Raw genomic sequence first — 20,527 nt, forward strand, 5'->3', positions numbered from 1 at the left:
ATAAAACGTATTTTTTTATTATTTTTTAATAATCATTATTATAAAATATCTAATATATTTTATTTTGATTTATTTATTTATTTAATTTTATCTAAATTATGTTTACAATTTACTTTAAAAATATAAAAATATTTTGTTAAATATAAAAAATATTTCATTAAAGTCAACAAAAAAATAAATAAAAACTAGTTAAAACTAAAAAATTTCCTTCTATTTTTTATATAGAATAGATATTAAAATTATGGGGTTCTAACCTAATTTTTACTAAAATCCTATTAAGTAACGTGACGACCGATGCTGGTCACATGTTTAATGATAAAGCGGTCAATATGATAAATTTAGTATTTTCAACTAATTAATGTCATATTCAACACCAATAATTGTTTGACATTTCAATAATGGGGTGATTTCCAATCCACGTGGATGAGCGGTGGCTGGATGAGAAGGAATTTTCATTAAAAATACAATGCTAAGTACATGTACTGTATGAAGAAAAAAAATTACTGACACATAATATTTGATGAAAAATTATCACATGTATCAAATTCTTCGAGATAAAGCAGGGTCTTGATTTGATCCAAGCAAAATCATGGATATATTTTTATTTAATTGACCAATTCAATAGTGATAATTGTGCATTTATAATATTATATATCAATCAAACGTGGTAGTTTACAAGCTTAAAAAGGATTGCATAGTCACATGCTTACGATTTGAAACCAGATATATATATTATTCCTATCAACTTATGGCCCTCCCCTAGTGTTCAGCAGCACACAGTATTCTTCATATTTAATAATTATTCAACGAATAAACTAAGAATTATGACACCGTATTCGCAGTGGTGTCGTCTTGATCGAGGACTCGTGTGACACAAAGAAGGGTGTTTAAAATACTCACGAATCCACTTTATTAGGTAGGACATCATTTTTGCTCTTATCATAGAGTTATTTTTTATTTTTTATTTTTGGTATTTAAAAAAATTATTATTCAATTTTTTTTGCATGATGACATACATTATAGTTGTAATAGACATTATGCTAATTTTTAGAAAATTCTGAATAATTTACGATGCTGAAATCAAAATTTAAACCGTTAGTTGCAAGTGTGCTTAATTTTTTTTATATGCGTAGAAAATAGACTATTTGAACTCTGATTTCGATACTGTAAATTATTAAGAATTTTTAAAAAATTAGTAGGATTACTATTATATCTATTTTGAAAAAATTGAATTATAATTTCTCCAAATACCAAAAATAAAAAATGCGGACAAAATTGATGCCTCTACCTAAAAAGCTCCCTGTATCTATATATATATACATATATGTAATATTTTTCAATTGTTACTAACACAATTTAAAATACTCAAGTTTTTAATTTATTATGAATTTAAAAATTAATTTTTTTAATAAAAAAGATACAATTTGGTAACGGTCAAAGTTCGGGAGTAAATTGTTAATTATTCTACATATGACAGTGTCATATCAAGAGATAAAATGTCACATCATCAATCTGTTAGCCACCTAGGACAAAATCTAAAAAAAATTCTCATATTTCAGTAATGTATATTGTTCGGAGGAAATTTTTAACAACACGAATCATTCGAGAGTACGATCATATAGTAGTTATAATTTGAGGGACAAAAATGTAATTTATTCTATTTTTTAAAATACTATAAATTTTTTTTTCTCATGTCATATTTATTATTATCATAAATTAAGTATAAATATTTTAAAAATGAATCACCATTTATTTTATATTTTTTTATGTATTTTAAAAAAAATAGTATTTAGCACTTAAATATTATGATTTGAAAAGACTGAGTAAATGATAAAAAACAATTTTGGCAAAAAAAAACAAAAATCACTTATAGAACTCCACATATTTTTAGGTGGTATTTGGCACTATATAATACATGTAGCAATGCTAAAAAATATCACAACTTGAAAAATATCATAATACATACATAAAAGACAGAGCAGAGTAACGATACATTTGTTCTACTAATTCTAGTCCTAGCTGCTTCGGTCGGTGAGCAGAGCACCACCCCCAGCCATGGCCAACCAGATTGACGGCTTCAACTTCGAGCAGAGGCACGGCAAAGCCAGGGTCAGAGTCGCCAGAGTTTGGAGGAACGTAGACGGACGCCAATCCATCGTCGAATGGAACGTCAGCATCAGCCTCCTCTCCAATTGCGCCGCTTCCTATGTTCACGACGACAATTCCGATATCGTCGCCACTGATACCATGAAGAACACCGTACGGATCTCTCTCTCTCTCTCATTTCCTAATCCTAATCTGTTTGGTTGCCAAGAATGTTAAAATAAAAAAGTGAATCAATATATTTGACTTCAATTTGACTCCCTGATTCAAGTGCATCAAGGAATTCGCTGTTACTTGTAAAATATCAATAAAAGTTAGATTTTCGGCAACCTGGTTCACAATTTTGTCTTTGAATAGAATCAAATTATTGTGTTTGAAATTCTGTGTGTGGGCCAATATGTAATCAATAGAGATTGAAGTGTCTAGCAGCTAAGGCATTATTGTTTCGATTCAAATTAAATTTCTTAATTCACATACTGATAGATATGTGGATAGCACTGGTATTTTGCGGAAAAACAAAAATATGAGTGAATCTTCTTACTAAGAAATAAACATTATCTTTTATAGCAGTAGAGTATTTCCTCTTCACTTACATTTTCAAGGATATCTGAGTTGCTGCTATACAGGTGTATGCAAAAGCTAAGGAATGCACAGAGCAACTTTCAGTGGAGAACTTTGCAATTGAACTGGGCAAACACTTCACATCATATTACCAGCAGGTGAAGAATAGTTTTTCATATATGCAACTGAATGGAGTATAGTATTTAAAGTTAATGCTATTCTTTTGATTTTTGCACTGTGTTATGGAACAGGACAAGAATGCTTGTTGTATTAGTATACATAGGATCGTCCAAAAGATGTTAGTTGATTTTATTTTTGGCAGATTCTTGCACCTGTTTTTAGTCATGTTTCAAATGTTGATGGCAGTCTATGCCATTGAGATTGAAGAAACCCAAAAAAAAAAAGTTATTTTATTTATCTTTAGGATCTAATGTGGAAGTGATTATTATTATTATTATTTTCAGTTGGTTTTAAAGTCTTATAGTTGTAAATATTTTACAGGTACATGCTGCCATCGTTAAGATAGTTGAAAAGCCTTGGGAGCGTATCTCTGTAGATGGTCAACCCCATGAACATGGTTAGTTTTGCGGTCTTTTATTGACGAGGTGTGGAAAAAAATGTATATGCCGTAACATGTGATGAATTTCTTATGTGATAGAGAATTCTTTGCTGGGTTGCTTGTTTATCACTTCGTTTGGTAATAAAATCAGTTTGCATCGGATTTTATCCTTGCATCAATTAAGTCTTCACTACTTTGTTTCATTATGAAGCCTAGGGTCTGTCCTGTGATAGGTACAAAGAATCCCTCGTTTTTTCAGCTGACTTGGCTTTTGACCTGAGACAGAAGTGTCAACACTTTTTTAGCTATGTGAAGAAGTTTTGTAGTCTTAAGTTTTTTTTGAAGGAAGTGAAAATTGGGGCCTTATTTTCTTTAAGATTAGAGTGGGAGAGGACTAGATAAAGTTTAGATTTGGGGTTTAACTTAACTGTTTACATTGCATGTGATTGGACAAGATTAGAGCCAAGTTGGCCATAGTGATTCATTTAGAACTATTTTAATTTCTATGGTGGATTAGATTGTGGAGAAAAGGGCAACAATGAGATAGGTATTACACCAAGGAATCGGTAGTTTGTACATGCACCTTTGCTGCAGGGTGGGGCCATCCTTCCTCTTGCTAATGCAAACATTTTTAGACCTGTCTTTCCCACTCTATTCATTCAATGCAAGACTTCTCTATTGTTGCAATCCCAGCTTATCATATTATATTAATAATCTAATGAGTAAACTTGCTACTTTCTTTAATACAAAGATCAGGCTATTATGACCTTCCTTCAAATGTTTTTAGCTCCCTCCTTCTCTAAATTGGAGCTATTAAGCTAGTTTCATTATTATGAAAAAGAGGGAAATGGCTTTTCAGCTCACAGATGTGCTTATGGGTGCATTTAACTGTATTCATTCAAAAGAAGTAAAATAGTAATAACCAAATTTAACCATAGAAACTTTTTCTTTGTTAACTGAAAAATTAGTTCAACTTGTAGATTAATCAGTTACAAACAAAAAGAGTTGTTACTATATGCCTATGTCATGTTCTCACATCTTATTTCCTTATAAATTATTAATTTAAAATCTCATATTAATTTTGCTTATTATCCTGTTTTAAAGGCTTTAAACTTGGGTCTGAGAGGCATACAACAGAGGTAGTAGTGCAGAAGTCTGGCATGCTAAAGTTGACATCTGGAGTTGAAGGTTTGGCTGTACTTAAGACAACAAAGGTATGTTTGTATCCAAAATAAGAATTTAAGCCTCCATCATCCTTTTCTCGAGTATGATTTCTACCATGTACAGTAAATAATTGAACATAAAAGATTATCCAGTGCTCAACTGCTCATTCACCAAATTGAGTATAGAAAATTTGCAAGTAAAATGTTTCAATGGAGTCTGGATATATAATTTGGAAATATGCAAAAGTACACGATCATTTTATCATTTGATGCACTAATTTATATGCTGATTACTTCAATATTTTTTTTTTTACCTTTATATGATTATTTATTTTTATGAGCAGTCTGGTTTTGAGGGATTCATCAGGGATAAATACACAGTTCTTCCTGAAACACGAGAAAGGATTCTGGCAACAGAGGTAACTGGAACGTGGAGGTATGAATGTTATCCTCATGTGTTGATTAAGTGACTTATTAATGAAAAACTAATGTATTTGGTTCTATGGTGTCTTGTGTAAAATTCTTGATGTATATCTTGGTTCTATAGGATTGAGAGCTATGATTTATGTGATACACTTTATGCAGGTACTCTTATGAATCTGTTTCCAGCATTCCTCAGAATCTAAACTACTTTACTGAGAGATATTTGGACGTGAAAAAAGTATTGACAGACACTTTTTTTGGTCCTCCAAAAGAGGGAGTCTATAGCCCGTCTGTTCAGAGCACTCTTTTTCAGATGGCAAAGACTGTTCTTAACAGGTCACCTATTCTGGCACTTACAGGGTGCTTCTTTAACATATGGCAGCTTTATATTAACTTCTCAATGTTTGTGTTTTCAGGATTCCTGACGTATCGTCTGTGCAACTCAAAATGCCAAATCTTCATTTCTTACCTGTTAACCTGTCGAACAAGAATAACAGTATAGTGAAGGTAGACTTCTTTTTTATTGCTTATAATATCTGCGAGAGAGGAAGAATAATGTACTTAGATAACTGTATATGGAGATCATCTATGCAATTTTCCATAAAGATTTACTCAATAATTGAACCTTTTATGAGGATATCCAATTTTATCCAGTTTAGAATGAAAAGAATCTAGCATATCCAATTTATCAAGAATTCGAGTCATATTCAGATTGATTTTATCAAGTTGTTGGCTCCATGTCTAAAACGATTCCTCCTTTGTCTGGGGTTGTTTGCTGCGAGTTTCCAAAACTTGTTCTACCATGGCCAAGATCAATGCTCTGATAATGCTCTAATACCACTGTTAGGTCCCAAATAGATTCACACACAAGAACAATGAACACATAAATAGCATAGTATAACTAATAAACCCAGTGGTATTCGAGAGACCACCACTCTCCCCAAAGAGCTACTGCTCCTAATCTCATATTCATACAATGGATGTCCTCCCCATCTCCACAGCCCTATTTAAATATACTCAATATGGGCTCTTACACCTCCCATAACCACATACCCCTTTATTATTCTTTTATTACAAAATATAACCCACAATCCCTACTACCCTATTACGTTAGAAGTCATTACCGTATCTAGAATGCTCTAAATTTCTATAATGTACTAGGAAGAACATAGAATATTCTAGAAAGTTCTGGAAGAAACTTAAAAGTCATTAGCAATTCTAGAATGTTCTAGAAAGTACTAGGAGAAACCTAGAACATTATAGAAAGTTCTAGAAGAGTCTTAGAACTAATTAGACAATGTATAAATAGTTATAGAATTATTTAGAAAATAGTAGAGAATAGTTAATTACTTAGAAGGTTAGAAAATTCTAGAAAGTTTTAGATGACTCATTGGTTGCCTATAAATAGAAGCATAGTATGTGCCTAAAGTAAGAGAGAAAATAGTCCAAGTGTGAGTTCACAAGAGTGTCTTAAGAGAGTCATTTTGTTCGAAGTGTTCTAAGCTTATATTACTCTTTAATAATAATAATAAAAGTGTTGTGATTTTTTCTAATCTGCATATTAATGCTATTTCCCAACGGAAGCCTAAGTTGACTTAGCCCCTAAGGTGGTTTTAGGCATTGAGAATACAATTAATTCGCTTAATCAGCAGTGCAGAACAAAACGAGGCGTAGCATTATAATTCTTTTATTATTATTTTTTAAGTCAAGAGGAGAGAAGTTGGAAGAAGCTCACAAGAGAAATTATTGAACATTTTTGCAATATATATTTCTTAAGCTTAATTTAAGAATTAAGGTTGCGTAGAAATTTGATCAAGTTAACAAAATGAAATGATAATGCTCTAGCATTTTAGGTCCTTGACTTTCAATTTCTCTTGTAAAGAATAGAGAAATCTTTAATTTGTAATAAGTCATGTCGGTTAGATTGGGTTATTAATTTTCAACAATGCATAAAAATCAGATTGTTTGGTATTAGGGAAGAGCATAACTAGTGTGATCATATCTTGCATATCGTATTGAGCTTAATCTATGGTGATCGAAGTGACACTAAAGTTTTTCATGAATGATTTGATTGATTCACGGTTTGTTTTGTGCAGTTTGAAGACGATGTTTACTTACCAACCGATGAACCGCATGGATCAATTGAAGCGAGCCTTAGCCGCTACTGGTCCAAACTGTAGTGCTTTGCCCTGGTCTGCTGGAGTACACACTCGTTCATCCTCACTTCTGAAAACTGAAATTTTCATTTTCTTTATAACTGTTGATGCCAAAATGTAAGTATGATCACTGTAGTTATAAATAAGGAATCATAAATACAGCTTTAATAAATCTGAATTATGTTTCTGGATAAGTTATACATGAACTTATAGTTACATGTTTGAATTGCCACTTCGTGTTTTTTTTTTTTGAAAGGTGTGAGTTTTGGTATTTGACTAATGAAAGATCTCTGCTTTGGAAGGATTGCCAAATTAATAAATAATTCGTTTAAATTAATTACCAGTGCCGAATAAATACAGTTGCAACCAATTATAGTTTGGTAGCAATAAATTATATCAAGAGAGAAGTAATAATGAAATGAAATGAGGTTGAATATTTTTCCGTGATTCGGATAACTAACTGTATGGGTCAAGAAATAAACTTTAACTAGTTAGTTTAAAGGACAGTTTTATCCCTGAAGATGGCAAGACACGATAACTCAAAATCATATAAAATATGCTAAACCTGAAATTGACCCAAGTACAAATTATGGCATATATAATTAGTATATATATAAATATATGAATATGGCTACGTATAAATTAATTATGGTATATACTTACTTATATTTTGATTTGAATATTACATAGGTTTTATGAAAATTTATTCATCTAAAGAGCTGATATATGAGTTGAAATAACATATTTGAACTTGTTTATTAAACATGATGTTATAAACCATACTCTACAAATATCAAATTAAATGTGATTATTTTATAACGTCATAGCGAGTTAACCTATTTAGAGCAACTCCAATACAGTTGCTTTTAAGATGGTTTTTTGACCATACTCTGACAGGCAATGTAGCGTTGTCACTGAAGAGTCTATATACAATATTAATATTAAAGCATCAGCACCGTTAGCATCGTTGCCTATGTCAGGCAACGATGCTTTTCTTTTTATTTTTTTATTTTTTTTAATTGTACATATATATTTATATATAACATAACAGTCATATTTTTTTACCGTTGCAATGTTTTTTTTTTTCAAACTATTTATTTAATTTACTTTCTTCTATAAATATTCATCAACTTTATTTAATTTTCACACCATTCATTCCTTCTTCTTCAAAATTGTCTTTCACAAATTTTATTTTCTTACCAATGGATTCCCAAAATTCTCCACACACCAACTCTCAAAATCCAAATTTTCAATATTCTCAAGTTTTTCAAAATTCATCAAATTCTCCCCATACCAACCCCCAAAATCCAAAATTTTCAATATTATCAATTCATTCAAAATTTTCAAAATTCTCCCTCTACTAATCCCCAAAATCCAAATTTTCAATATTCTCAATTTAACCAAAATTTTCCAAATTCTCAAAATTATCTCATGTCCTCTTACCCTTTCCAAAATTTTGGCTCTTTTGAGACGCCCCAACAAGCTTCATTCTTCACACCAGCAAATTCACTACCATATGTCTTTCATATGCATTCCCTACACCAACGCGAAATGGTTTCAAGAAATTATAGGCAAAGTATGGAAATGTCTAGTATTGATTTGAATCGTGAAACATCATCGACATCTGTCTCTGAAACCCAACCTGAACATGGTGTTGAATGGTTGGAAAATTTAAGTGGACGGCTTAATACATCTAAGGATGCCATCGTGGAGAATGACCAAACTTCTACACATTTATGAGCTCGAAACGCATAATACTACAACACCAACCAAAAAGGTGAGCAAGAAAAACCTGGAATGCAATGCCAAAACCATTAGAATAAGATGAATCAAAAGGTGGCGCGTTTCAATGGGTGTTATAAACGAGTACAACAAGCACATCACAGTGGTTGTTCTGGTAAGCAAATTCTTGAGAATGCACATCAATTGTACAAATCTGAAAATAACAACTCAAATTTTTTGCTTATAGACTGTTGGAGATTGCTAAAGGATGAGCTGAAATGGAATACAATGTACCAACCAAAAGGTGGTAAGAGAACAAAGGTGTCAGAATCAGGGGCATATACTTCATCTTCTAATTTAGACATCAGTGATGATGAAGTGCGTGACGTGCGCCCTACTGGCCAAAAGGTAGCAAAGTGAAAATGGAAGGAAAAAAAGACACACATACTACATTTATAGAGATTAATGAACGGAAAACATTTGCATTGGAGAAATTGGCGGTGATAAGGGAGAAAGAGGCTAAAGATAAAATAATTTCAAAATATATGGATTATCTCATCATAGACACATCACATATGACTCCTGAGCAAAAGAAAGATCATGAAAACTTGTGTACTTATATTAAGACTAATATCCTGAAGTTGTGATTGCTATGTTTTTAGCAATCTCATTATTATGTAATTTTTAAAAAAAATTATCCTTTATTATTTAGTGAGTGAATAAAGGCTATTTTTAGCACCTATCTTTTAACGGCTATATTTTACTCAACGACTATAAATACCAAATTTCAATCTTCCTTTTACTTAAATCTCCATTCCAACCTTCATTTTACTCTCTCATTCATCTTTCATTCCCAAATATTATCTACTCTAAGTTTGACAATGGAATCACCAAATTCTCTGAATTTGTATGACAATATGAGTCTAGACAATTATCATAATAGGAGAGTGTAGTGACGAGTATGATGATCAATGTATCACAAATTTCATGGATGGGGTAGCTCAACAAGGTGAGGAAGAAAGAGAGCCCACATTGGTAGAGGTCATGTAGAAGGACGCCAACGTTTGTTCGATGACTACTTTTCTGATGAACCCGTGTATACAGAATATCAATTTTCGAAGAAGATTTAGAATGCGTAGACACGTATTCCTATGCATAGTGCAAGTTCTAGAAAATCATTCGGAGTATTTCCAGATAAGGTTTGATGCAGTCGGTAGAAGGGGGCTTTCGCCATTACAGAAGTGCATCGTTTCTATGCGAATGTTGGCATATGGAGGAGCGCTTGTCAATTACGTTGATGAGTATGTTCAAATTGGTGAAACCACTGCTATTAAATGCCTAGTCAATTTCTTTCGGGGAGTGAATGAGATTTTTGGAACTGAATATTTGAGACGACCTAATGTCGGGGACATTCGTCACTTACTTCAAATGGGGGAGGTGAGTGGTTTTCCAGGCATGTTGGGAAGCATTGATTGTATGCACTAGGAATGGAAAAAATGCCCAATTGCATGGAAAGGCCAATTCACGTGAGGTGATCACGGTAGACCAACAATCATGCTCGAAGCAGTTGAGTCACAAGATCTTTAGATATGCCATGCATTTTTTGGTGTTTTGGGATCCAATAATGATCTTTACGTGTTAAATCAATCATCGTTATTCACTGACATCTTACAAGGGCAAACTACAAGGGTTGAGTTTATGATAAATGACACACAATACAACAAGGGGTACTATCTAGCAGATGGTATCTATCCAGAGTGCGGCACATTTGTTAAAACTATCTCACTGCCTCAAGGAGAGGAAAGAAAATTATTTGCTCAATGCCAAGAAGCGGTACGCAAAGATGTTGAGCAAGCATTCAGAGTACGTCAATCTCGTTTTTGCTATATACAAGGACCAACACTTTTTTTACAAAGAGATGTTCTTAAAGATATTATGTGTGCATGCATCATATTGCACAATATTATTATCGAGGATAAAAGAGATGCATATGATAGTTTGTTTGATTTTAATTAAGAGGAAGGTCCCGCCGACACCCCAACGGTTGAAGTATTTTATAGACCTATTTCTAACTTCCCAACAATGCTTCAAAGAAATGCTTAAATTCGTGACATAAACATTCATCGCAACATTTAGGCGTACTTGGGTGGAGCACATATGGTCAAAATTTAGAAATCATTCTAATTAGCATTTTTTTTTTTTATTTTAGAATGATTATTATGATTATGTCATTTTATGTGCTACTTTTAAATTTCTTCTAACTTAAATTTCATGTAATATTTATTTATATTAATATATGAATTTAAAAAATTTAGTGTGACAATATTTATAATTACAAAATAATATATTAAATAATAATATGTGGGACCATAGTTGATAACTTTTGGAGTGGCTTAGCATTGGAGTATTTGTATAAAAAAGGTTGCCAAAATTGATGTAGATGAGAGAGAAAATAAACAATTATATTTTTGGAGTGGCTTAGTATTGAAGTATTTGTATGGAAAATGTTGCCAAAATTGATGTGGATGAAGGAGAAATTAAAAAATTATATTTTAAGATGATGTGGACATTTTGGACAACCAATGGGGTAGACACTATTAGAGTTGCTCTTAGAAGAATGTCGAGTTTTGAGTTTTAATTTTTGACACAATTAATAAATAAGTTGGGATTAGATTTAGCATTTGCTTATCAGAGAAATGTTAAATACACTTTATTCTACACTATCTTTTGTACTCTCTTAAACCAATGAATTAGGGGTGAACATTTGACCCGCAAAACCTGCAAACCAGCCCGACCCGCAACCCGAAAACTCATTTTTTGACAAAACCTGTCGGATTTGGGTTAAATCCGGGCCTGAACCCTCTCGGGTCGGGTTCGGGTTTTGCATTTAGAGTATCTCGGGTTCGGGTTTTGCATTTAGAGTATCTCGGGTTCGGGTTTAGACCCAAAACCCGTAATAAAGTACAATTTAAAAAAAAAAAAAAAATTCTCTCATCTTCAAAACAAAAACAAAAACAAAAAAAAACCCTAAGGTCACCTAAGCAAGCTCACAGCAACCACCCCCCCCCCCCCCCCCCCGACACTTTCTCTCGGACCTCGGTTGCCCCTGCCTTGCCTGCCCGACCCACCCAAGCCCAGCCCTCTGCCGCAGCTCCAGCCCACCAGCACCATAGCGCCCTCCGCCGCCCAAGCCCAGCCCCCTGTCGCACCCCTTTACAGCTCTGCTTACCGAAGCTCAAGCCCAGCCCTCGGCATCAGCCCTCTGCAGCTGCACCCCTCGGTGTCAAACCTCCGCACCACACGGCAGCAGCCACCGAATCACCGACCCCTCTCCACTGATTCTACTCTCTATCTCTCCTTCACTTCTCTCTCTCTCTAAATGGGTAGAGGAGTTGGGGTTGGAAGAGGGTTCACATAGTGTTAGTGTATGTGAAGAAAGCCATGCCATTGCCATTTGCGAATAATGAATAATAAAAAATAGGTTGCTTTCTATTTGGTTTTTCCCGAGAAAGAGGTACTATATGTCTAAATTATTATTACTATAATAAATAAGGTGAAAATGAAATAACAATAATTATAATAATTAATTCTTTAGTCTTTTTTAATTAACATAATAATTTAGTAACTTAATGCTCCAAAAATTTACATTTAGACTAACAACAAACTTTAAAAATTAAAAAAGTGTTAAAAATTGTATTTTTGAAAAAAATTGTACCAAGACCCATTTTCGGCCCAACCCAAAACCCGACAACCTGAATTTGAAAAAAAACCCAAAAAAATCGGATTGGATTCGGTATCAATTTTCTCCACCTAAAACTCATAAACCCCAAATCTGAAACAAAAAAATTCGACCCGTGTGTACACTTACAATGAATGACACATAAATTCTACTAATAATCTGAAAAAATATTATAATATAAAAAATTAAATAATATCCCATGTCATATGAACGAAGGAAAGTATAATAAATGAGTATAAAATAAAGTGTAATAAAGATTTTACTTAGCACTCCTCTTGTTTATTATAATACTTCTACAAAACACGAATTGCCAGCCGTATTTATAACTATTCTTGGTTTTTTTTTTTTAAAGGAAATAATCATAGAGGCATTTACGGCTTTTTTCCGTAATGTATAAACCAACTAAAAAAATGAAATGAGCAGAAAAGAGTCTCTCTCTCGTCTCTCCCACCCTCGTCCCTCTGGCCCCCTAGGCCCTCTCTGCTGTCGCCATGGATTCGCAAGAGAACCTGCAACCCGTTAACTGGCCGGAGCGAAATCAAAATCCTATTTCAAAGACCTATCTTGTGGTCCCAATCCTCATACTCTTCGTAGCAATCTCCTTCACTTTTACCAAAACCGACTACTACAATATCCAACTCCTGAGACATAAATTCTCATCACACTCCAGTCCTTTCCAAACTTTTCTGGAGTTTCTGGTTCGAACTAAAAAGCCCAGAAATACCCAAATTCCAAAACCTATTTCTAAGCCTCTCTACTGTGTCCTATGGATGGCGCCTTTCCTTTCAGGTGGTGGGTACAGTTCAGAAGGTTGGTCATATATTTTGGCCCTTCATGAAAATGTGAAAAGCCCACTTTTTAGAATGGCCATTGAGCATCATGGTGATCTAGAATCCTTGGATTTTTGGGAAGGTTTGCCAGTTACTACCAAGAACTTGGCAATTGAGCTTCACAAGACTGAATGTACTATGAGTAAAACTGTTGTGATTTGTCACAGTGAGCCTGGTGCCTGGGACCCTCCACTGTTTGAAACTATGCCATGCCCACCAGGTGCTTACCAAAATTTCAAGGCTGTGATCGGTAGGACCATGTTTGAGACTGATAGGGTGAACGCTGAACACGTCAAGAGATGTAATAAAATGGATTATGTTTGGGTGCCTACCGAATTTCATGTATCAACATTCATAGAAAGCGGGGTTGACCCATCTAAAGTTGTGAAGATTGTTCAGCCTATTGATGTAAAGTTCTTTGATCCACTTGCGTATAAGCCTTTAAATCTAGATTCTACAGGACGTTTGGTTTTAGGAACAAGAACCCCTAATTTGAATTCGAAGTTTGTGTTTTTGAGTATCTTTAAGTGGGAGTATAGAAAAGGATGGGACGTGTTGTTGAAGTCGTATTTGGAGGAATTCTCTGGTGTTGATGGTGTTAGTTTGTATCTTTTAACAAATCCATATCACTCTGATGGAGATTTTGGGAATAAGATAGTGGACTTTGTTGAGGACTCTAATATAGAAAAACCAGCTACTGGTTGGGCTCCAGTATATGTTATTGATAGCCACATAGCTCAAACTGATTTGCCTCGGCTCTACAAGGCAGCTGATGCCTTTGTTCTTCCATCAAGAGGAGAAGGGTGGGGAAGACCCATTGTGGAAGCCATGGCAATGTCCTTGCCAGTAATTGCTACCAATTGGTCAGGGCCAACTGAGTTTTTGACAGAGGAAAATAGCTATCCATTGGCATTTGATAGAATGAATGAAGTAACAGAGGGGCCTTTTAAAGGGCATCTTTGGGCAGAACCTTCCGTTAGTAAGCTTTGTGGTTTAATGAGGCATGTGATGAACAACATGGATGAAGCTAAAGCAAGAGGCAGAAAAGCAAGGGAAGACATGATTAGAAGGTTCTCCCCAGAGATTGTTGCCAATATCCTTGCTGATCATATACAAAATATACTTGAGAAGTCCAGTGATTAGTCTCATTTTTTTTATTATGTTTTCATTTGTGAGGCACTGAAGCTCTACACAAGTAATTGTACTTTCAATCCATCTGTGAGTTTACCAAAGCTTTCTATGAAATGCCGCCTTTTTCAGCAGTATTGACTTAAGTAGTTGAAGGCTTATTCTTCTTCAGCATAAGCTTTCTTCTGAGTTCTGAGAAGCTGGCTGTGCTCGTGTCGTGCCTTGTTGTGATTATGTACTTCTGATCTTAGAGGTAAAACTATATGGATTTATATTAGTCACCTAATGTAATGTAATGAAACCGGTGAGCAAAGAAATCCTCTGTCACAGATTTGCTTCTTGCCACTTCTCCAGTTGGTCAACACCATAAAGAAAGTTCCTTCTTGAATTCTTCCATGTGCTTTTATGAGACAATTGTAAAATTATAAAAGAAAACTTTTGAGAATTTCGTTCTGCTATCACATAAAGTTTCTCACATTTTTAAGGCATTTCAACTACAAGTAAATGCAGTCGTAATACAAACTAGGTCGAAACCAACTTTAATTATGCTAATATGACTTACAATTTTGATGAAAATCTAGTTACTAGAAACATTCACTACAGGTGAGTAGTTATTAAATCCTTGATAGTTACAGGTTAGTTCATCTTAATTTGTGATTCCACAAGCTTGGATGCAAATTGATTTTACACAAGCCATTTTTCAAAACTAAACTTTCATAATTGCTGATGGCTGAAATCAACCATTTATATATATAAACATACGAGTAACTGACCTATTTTGGCATTTTAATATAGTAAATTATCTTTATTTTAAGATTGATGCACCAAGATAATTTAATAAATCATGTTAATAAAATTACAACCATGTTGATACATTAGGTTGATGATTTGTTAGACCAAATTAATGAACTGGTGAACATAATTGGGTTGATAAATGAGCTGATGAGATACTGAATCAAAACCCAAAAATGGGGCATAATTCCATAAGACCCCTATAATAATAATTTTAACCCCTTTTCAAATATATAAATATTGCATTCGGGGCATATGAAAACAGCAAAAAGAGAGGAACACCATCACATATCCAGATAGATGGCTTCAACCGATCATAATGTGCGAAAGTTACAAGAGAAATTTAGGTTTCAATGTTAATATAAGGTTTTGAGGTTATTGAAGATATGGTGCGAAAAATGCTAGAACTTCTTTATAAACAGGCTTCTTAAAATCAACAACCTGCAGAGATTGTTGGAGAGCAAAAGCAAAAAGTAGTCAAAATAAAAGAAGTGGGTAAATACAAATCTGTTGAACTTACAATATAGTATACTCACCAAGTCAATTGTTTGTTCTGCTGGCAACCATGACCACTCACCAAACTCAGCTTTCTCAGTACCATCTCCCAAAAGATTGATTTCTTCATCCTTTCCAGTTAATTTAAACAGAAACCTTTTTTTTCCACAGTGCGAACAAAATTAATTAGAGCTTGTTTAGTATCATTTATTTCTTCTTCAAATTGATACGGCAATTTTTTTTTTCAGACAATCTCCTTCGTTCTTTTTATTCAAATAAAAAGAAAGGATAACAAACATTAAAGTTAAGATGACCTTAATTTAAACATAGATAACATATGCATATTGGAAAAACAACACTTGTATCCCGATGAGAATTGAGAAAGGCATAAAATGGACTAGGAACCAGAAAGCTTTTTCTATTTTTGCAAGAACGAAAGGCTTGATTTCCAGAGCATACAGTTGTAGCATAAGAGCACGAGTGTATGCTTTTTAAAACAGTAGGTCTCAATTTTGATAAATGTGATTAGTTAGGCTAAACTACCACGTCACTTTAATGTTTAGGTGTATAGAGTAATGATATTTGCACCCAAAATATGCACTCAAACACTACACACAGTGTTGTGGCACTGCTTTTTAAATCAGTGGATTCTAATTTTGATAAATGTGATTGGTTAAGCTAAACTACCACATCATTGTGTGTCAATAATTCAAATGCTTGCAAAAATCTCAGCTGGTTATAACAGGTCTTATTTTGTCCTGAAACAATGAATTAACTAAAATAGCAATGTTCATTGATGCAATTTAGCATCGGATCCCACATATTCTAGTTTAAATTCAAATATGTGGGACCCGATGCTAAATTGCACCAATGACGGTATGCCATATAGGGTGGTGTTAGACACCAATCCCTTAGCAATACTAATAAATGAAGGTCAATGTGCTGGCTGCTCCCTACAAAGCATGCAATGCATCGAAACTACATAGATGAAAAATGGTACTTGCACAAACTCAAATCTAATACTAACCACTTCTGTGCCTGGCCTTTCCAATCTCCTCCCCACTGATGTCTAAGTTTTTCCCTGACTTTTGGTGGGAAGTCATATGTCAACCAATGAGGTACCTGAATAATATAGCCAGTACAAAAACAAGAAGGTTGTTAATCATTTAACAAGGTGGCATGAGCATCACTCCCGATTATTTTCCTAGTGGAAGTGTGAGGAGAGCTAAATATAAAGCTAATGCATGAACAACAGAGAGGAAGAACTTTAAAGAGAGAGAGAGAGAGAAAGTCTAGAATGCTATCTTATAAACCTAGAGGAAGTACTGAAGCCTATCCTAAATTTTTACACATCTTAAGCTAAAAATCTTATTTTTTGATACAAGAATAGTGAATATAATCTATAATATATAGCCTTTCTCTGGATCTTCATCTCAATCTTATCATAGAGTTTAGTAACTATAATATTTAATGCAATAACAGAACATAAAAATGATCAACGCTCTACTTCTTTATCAAACAACCAAATATGTTCATCATAAAAATAGATTGGTGTTTTAAAATTAATCAAATGGGAAATATATTGCTTCCAAAACCAAACAGGATACTTTTTTCAGTCTTGAACCAAAATGCAACCTTAAAGAAGATGTCTAGAACGTTAAGGCAATGTACGCAACAGTAAACAAGTCGTACCTCTGCAAGGATTTCTGCAGAAGTCACTCCTGTCTCTTCTCGTAATTCCCTTATGGCTGCACTTCTGGGATCCTCACCCTCATCAACACCCCCCTTTAAAACACAAGAGAATCAAATATTATATTCAATGTCATAAAATCTTGCAAAATATACAACACTGATTCAAAGATATTATAAAGATAGTTATAACAACTCAAAGTTTGAGTTTGGACAATGTGAATCTTTCGTTCATCTCTTCCAAAACATAGCATGAATTTCACGTTTTATTTATCTTGAGGTAGAAAGAGATGAATGGAGAAAAAAGTTCACTTCGTCCTAGATCTCACTTAATAATAAACAAAAAAAATCAATCATAGTTGTTATGCTTTGCTTATGCACAAACTCATATCATGATTGTTTCGATATGCTTTGAGTTAATCCCAAAAGCACATATACGATAATTAAATTGAAGTTTTAACTCACAACTTTCCACTGTCAACCCATCAAGTTCTTATCTGTTTTTACTTGTACTCCCTTTGCACCTTACAATGGTTGGGAAGGAGTAAACTAACAAAAGCAAACCCCATATATCTAGTGGGAGTCACTTTTGAGCCTGATGGCTACCCATCAAATTCTTTTAGACACAGTAAGCTAATCATTTATGTGTTCTTACAGAATCACTATCGCACTTACAACAAAACTTACACAAAGTTTTTCCTTTTAATTTCTTCTATGAAAGTTTTTCCATATAAAGAAACAAGAGATAAAAAGAAAATGGGCAAGAACTCAAATTATCCATAATTATCCAACCCCAAATTATTCAAGCAATAACGCTGCAAATTTCCTATTCAAGCAATCCATTCAAATAATTACCTGCGGCATTTGCCATGAATCTGGTACATCTAACCTCGATGCAGCAAAAATCTGCCAGAAAAATGGAAAGGAAAATAGAAAATCAAACTCTACTCAAACACATATATATTCGTGTGTGCGCAATATATAGTATACATAAATAAAAGATATGCAAATATATTTATAGGACCTTTTTGGAATCGTTGATGAGACATATACCGACGTTTCTTCTGTAACCCTCAGGAGGAGCTTCCATGGCGGAAGAGGAGGAGGAAAAGGAGGATTGGGTTGTAGTAGTAGAAGAAGGGAAGAGTGGCAAAGGTGTAAAAATAGGGCATTTAAGAGGGTAGCAGAGGAAAGGTGAAGGAAGCCGGTGAAGAATGGATGAAGAGGAAGTAGGATGATGATGGGGGTGGCGGTGAAGAAGAAGTGGCGAACTCAGACAGACCAATCGGCTTAAACCCATTCAATCACTCATTCATTCTTTTCATCGGAAATGTCCAATCTTTCATTCATTCCATTTCCATTCAATTTTTTATGTTCCAACAAACCGAGCATCATTTAATTGTAGGAAAAAATGACTCAAAATAAATCAAAATGGTATCAATGAACTAATTTTGGTGAAAATATTTTTGGAAATTTGCATCGTTAATACTAATGTATTTTTACTTGAGAAATTTCACTTTGTATTCTTGATAAATGCTATATAATTAAAAAAAATGCTAGACATATTAAAATTTTTAAAATAATGCTATTTTTTTGTACTTTGTCAAAAATGTCCTTATAATTTCCTCATCACTTTTCACTCTTCATTTCTCTCTTCTCTCTTCCCATCTCTCTCTCTCTCTCTTATTTCACTTTCTCTCACCTCACACCACCACCACACTAAATATTGTATTTTGAACAGATTTGGACATGATTTTTGAGTTTTTTTGGTATTTTTTTTTTAGATCTGAAACTCTGAAATCTGAATAAAATCGACATTGCTCGATGGTAGTTCGATGGTGCTCGATGCCAGCTCGATGGGACCTTCAAAATCATGATTTTTCATGAAAAAATGACTTAGCTCGATGGTAGCTCGATAGTGGCTCGATGGTGCTCGATGCAATTCTTGCAAGAGATATAATTTTTCACTCGGGTGTCTGTTTGGGGTGATTTTTTTTTTTTTTTTGTATTTTTTCAAGATCTACATGTTTGACATGTTAATATGCACATTTGTGAAGTGTAACACTTGTAAAAAATACAAAAGTGCCAACATACCTCATGTTTAAGACATCTTTTGGTATATTTTTAAGTTTTAAACTTACCAAATGTGCATATGAGCATGTTAAACGTGTAGATCTTGAAAAAATACAAAAAAAAAAATCACCCCAAAAGGACACCCGAGTGAAAAATTATGTCTCTTGCAAGAATCACATCGAGCACCATCGAGCCATAATCGAACCACCATCGAGCAAAGTCATTTTTTCATGAACAATCTCAATTTTGATGGCCCCATCAAGCACTATCGAGCAACCATTTGCTGGGGCCTTCAAGATCAAGATTTTCATGAATAAATGACTTAGCTCAATGGTGGCTCAATGGTAGCTCGATGGTAGTTCGATGGTAGCTCGATGATACTCGATGCAATTCTTGCAAGAGACATAATTTTTCACTCGGGTGTCCGTTTGGGGTGATTTTTTTTTATTTTGGGTATTTTTTCAAGATCTACACGTTTAACATGCTCATATGCACATTTGGGAAGTTTAAAACTTAAAAATATACCAAAAGATGTCTTAGCACATGAGGTATGTTTGCACTTTTGTATTTTTTACAAGTGTTACACTTCACAAATGTGCATATTAACATGTTAAACGTGTAGATCTTGAAAAAATATCCAAAATAAAAAAAATCACCACAAACGGACACCCGAGTGAAAAATTATCTTTCTTGCAAGAATTGCATCGAGCACCATCGAGCCACTATCGAGCTACCATCGAACCACCATCAAGCTAAGTCATTTTTTCATGAAAAATCATGATTTTGAAGGTCTAATCGAGCTGGCATCAAGCACCATCGAACCACCATCGAGCAAGGTCATTTTCTGCAGATTTAAGAGTTTCAGATTTGAAAAAAATCGCCAAAAAAACTCAAAAATCATGTCCAAATCTGTTCGAAATATAATATTTAGTGTGGTGGTGGTGTGAGGTGAGAGTGAGTGAAATAAGAGAGAGAGAGAGAGAGAGAGAGAGAGAGAGAGAGAGAGAGAGAGAGAGAGAGAGAGAGAGAGAGAGGGAAGAGAGAAATGAGGAGTGAAAAGTGAGGAGGAAATGGTAAAGGCATTTTGGGTAAAG

The 20,527-nt window shown here is 34.0% G+C and overlaps 4 protein-coding genes across 4 annotated transcripts; 3 read left to right on the forward strand and 1 right to left on the reverse strand.

Moving 5' to 3' along the window:
- Positions 1-1,949: 1,949 nt before the first annotated feature.
- Positions 1,950-7,197, forward strand: LOC133797725 (uricase-2 isozyme 1-like). Its single transcript, XM_062235742.1, has 8 exons — positions 1,950-2,259; positions 2,730-2,822; positions 3,166-3,241; positions 4,328-4,437; positions 4,731-4,822; positions 4,972-5,145; positions 5,226-5,316; positions 6,906-7,197. Exons 1-8 carry the CDS (start codon positions 2,056-2,058, stop codon positions 6,987-6,989), a joined length of 924 nt encoding a protein of 307 aa, XP_062091726.1. The 5' UTR covers positions 1,950-2,055; the 3' UTR covers positions 6,990-7,197.
- A 1,592-nt stretch (positions 7,198-8,789) lies between these two features.
- Positions 8,790-10,172, forward strand: LOC133795585 (uncharacterized). Its single transcript, XM_062233039.1, has 2 exons — positions 8,790-9,095; positions 9,792-10,172. Exons 1-2 carry the CDS (start codon positions 8,790-8,792, stop codon positions 10,170-10,172), a joined length of 687 nt encoding a protein of 228 aa, XP_062089023.1.
- Positions 10,173-12,798: 2,626 nt separating this feature from the next.
- LOC133797726 (uncharacterized) lies at positions 12,799-14,866 on the forward strand. Its single transcript, XM_062235743.1, has one exon. It carries the CDS (start codon positions 12,918-12,920, stop codon positions 14,397-14,399), a length of 1,482 nt encoding a protein of 493 aa, XP_062091727.1. The 5' UTR covers positions 12,799-12,917; the 3' UTR covers positions 14,400-14,866.
- Positions 14,867-15,332: 466 nt separating this feature from the next.
- LOC133797727 (nudix hydrolase 26, chloroplastic-like) lies at positions 15,333-18,820 on the reverse strand. Its single transcript, XM_062235744.1, has 6 exons — positions 18,385-18,820; positions 18,216-18,266; positions 17,364-17,456; positions 16,699-16,793; positions 15,713-15,827; positions 15,333-15,617 (listed from the first exon to the last, which is right to left on the reverse strand). Exons 1-6 carry the CDS (start codon positions 18,658-18,660, stop codon positions 15,552-15,554), a joined length of 696 nt encoding a protein of 231 aa, XP_062091728.1. The 5' UTR covers positions 18,661-18,820; the 3' UTR covers positions 15,333-15,551.
- Positions 18,821-20,527: the final 1,707 nt, after the last annotated feature.

Source organism: Humulus lupulus, chromosome 8 (assembly GCF_963169125.1).
Source record: "Humulus lupulus chromosome 8, drHumLupu1.1, whole genome shotgun sequence".
NCBI lineage: Eukaryota > Viridiplantae > Streptophyta > Magnoliopsida > Rosales > Cannabaceae > Humulus > Humulus lupulus.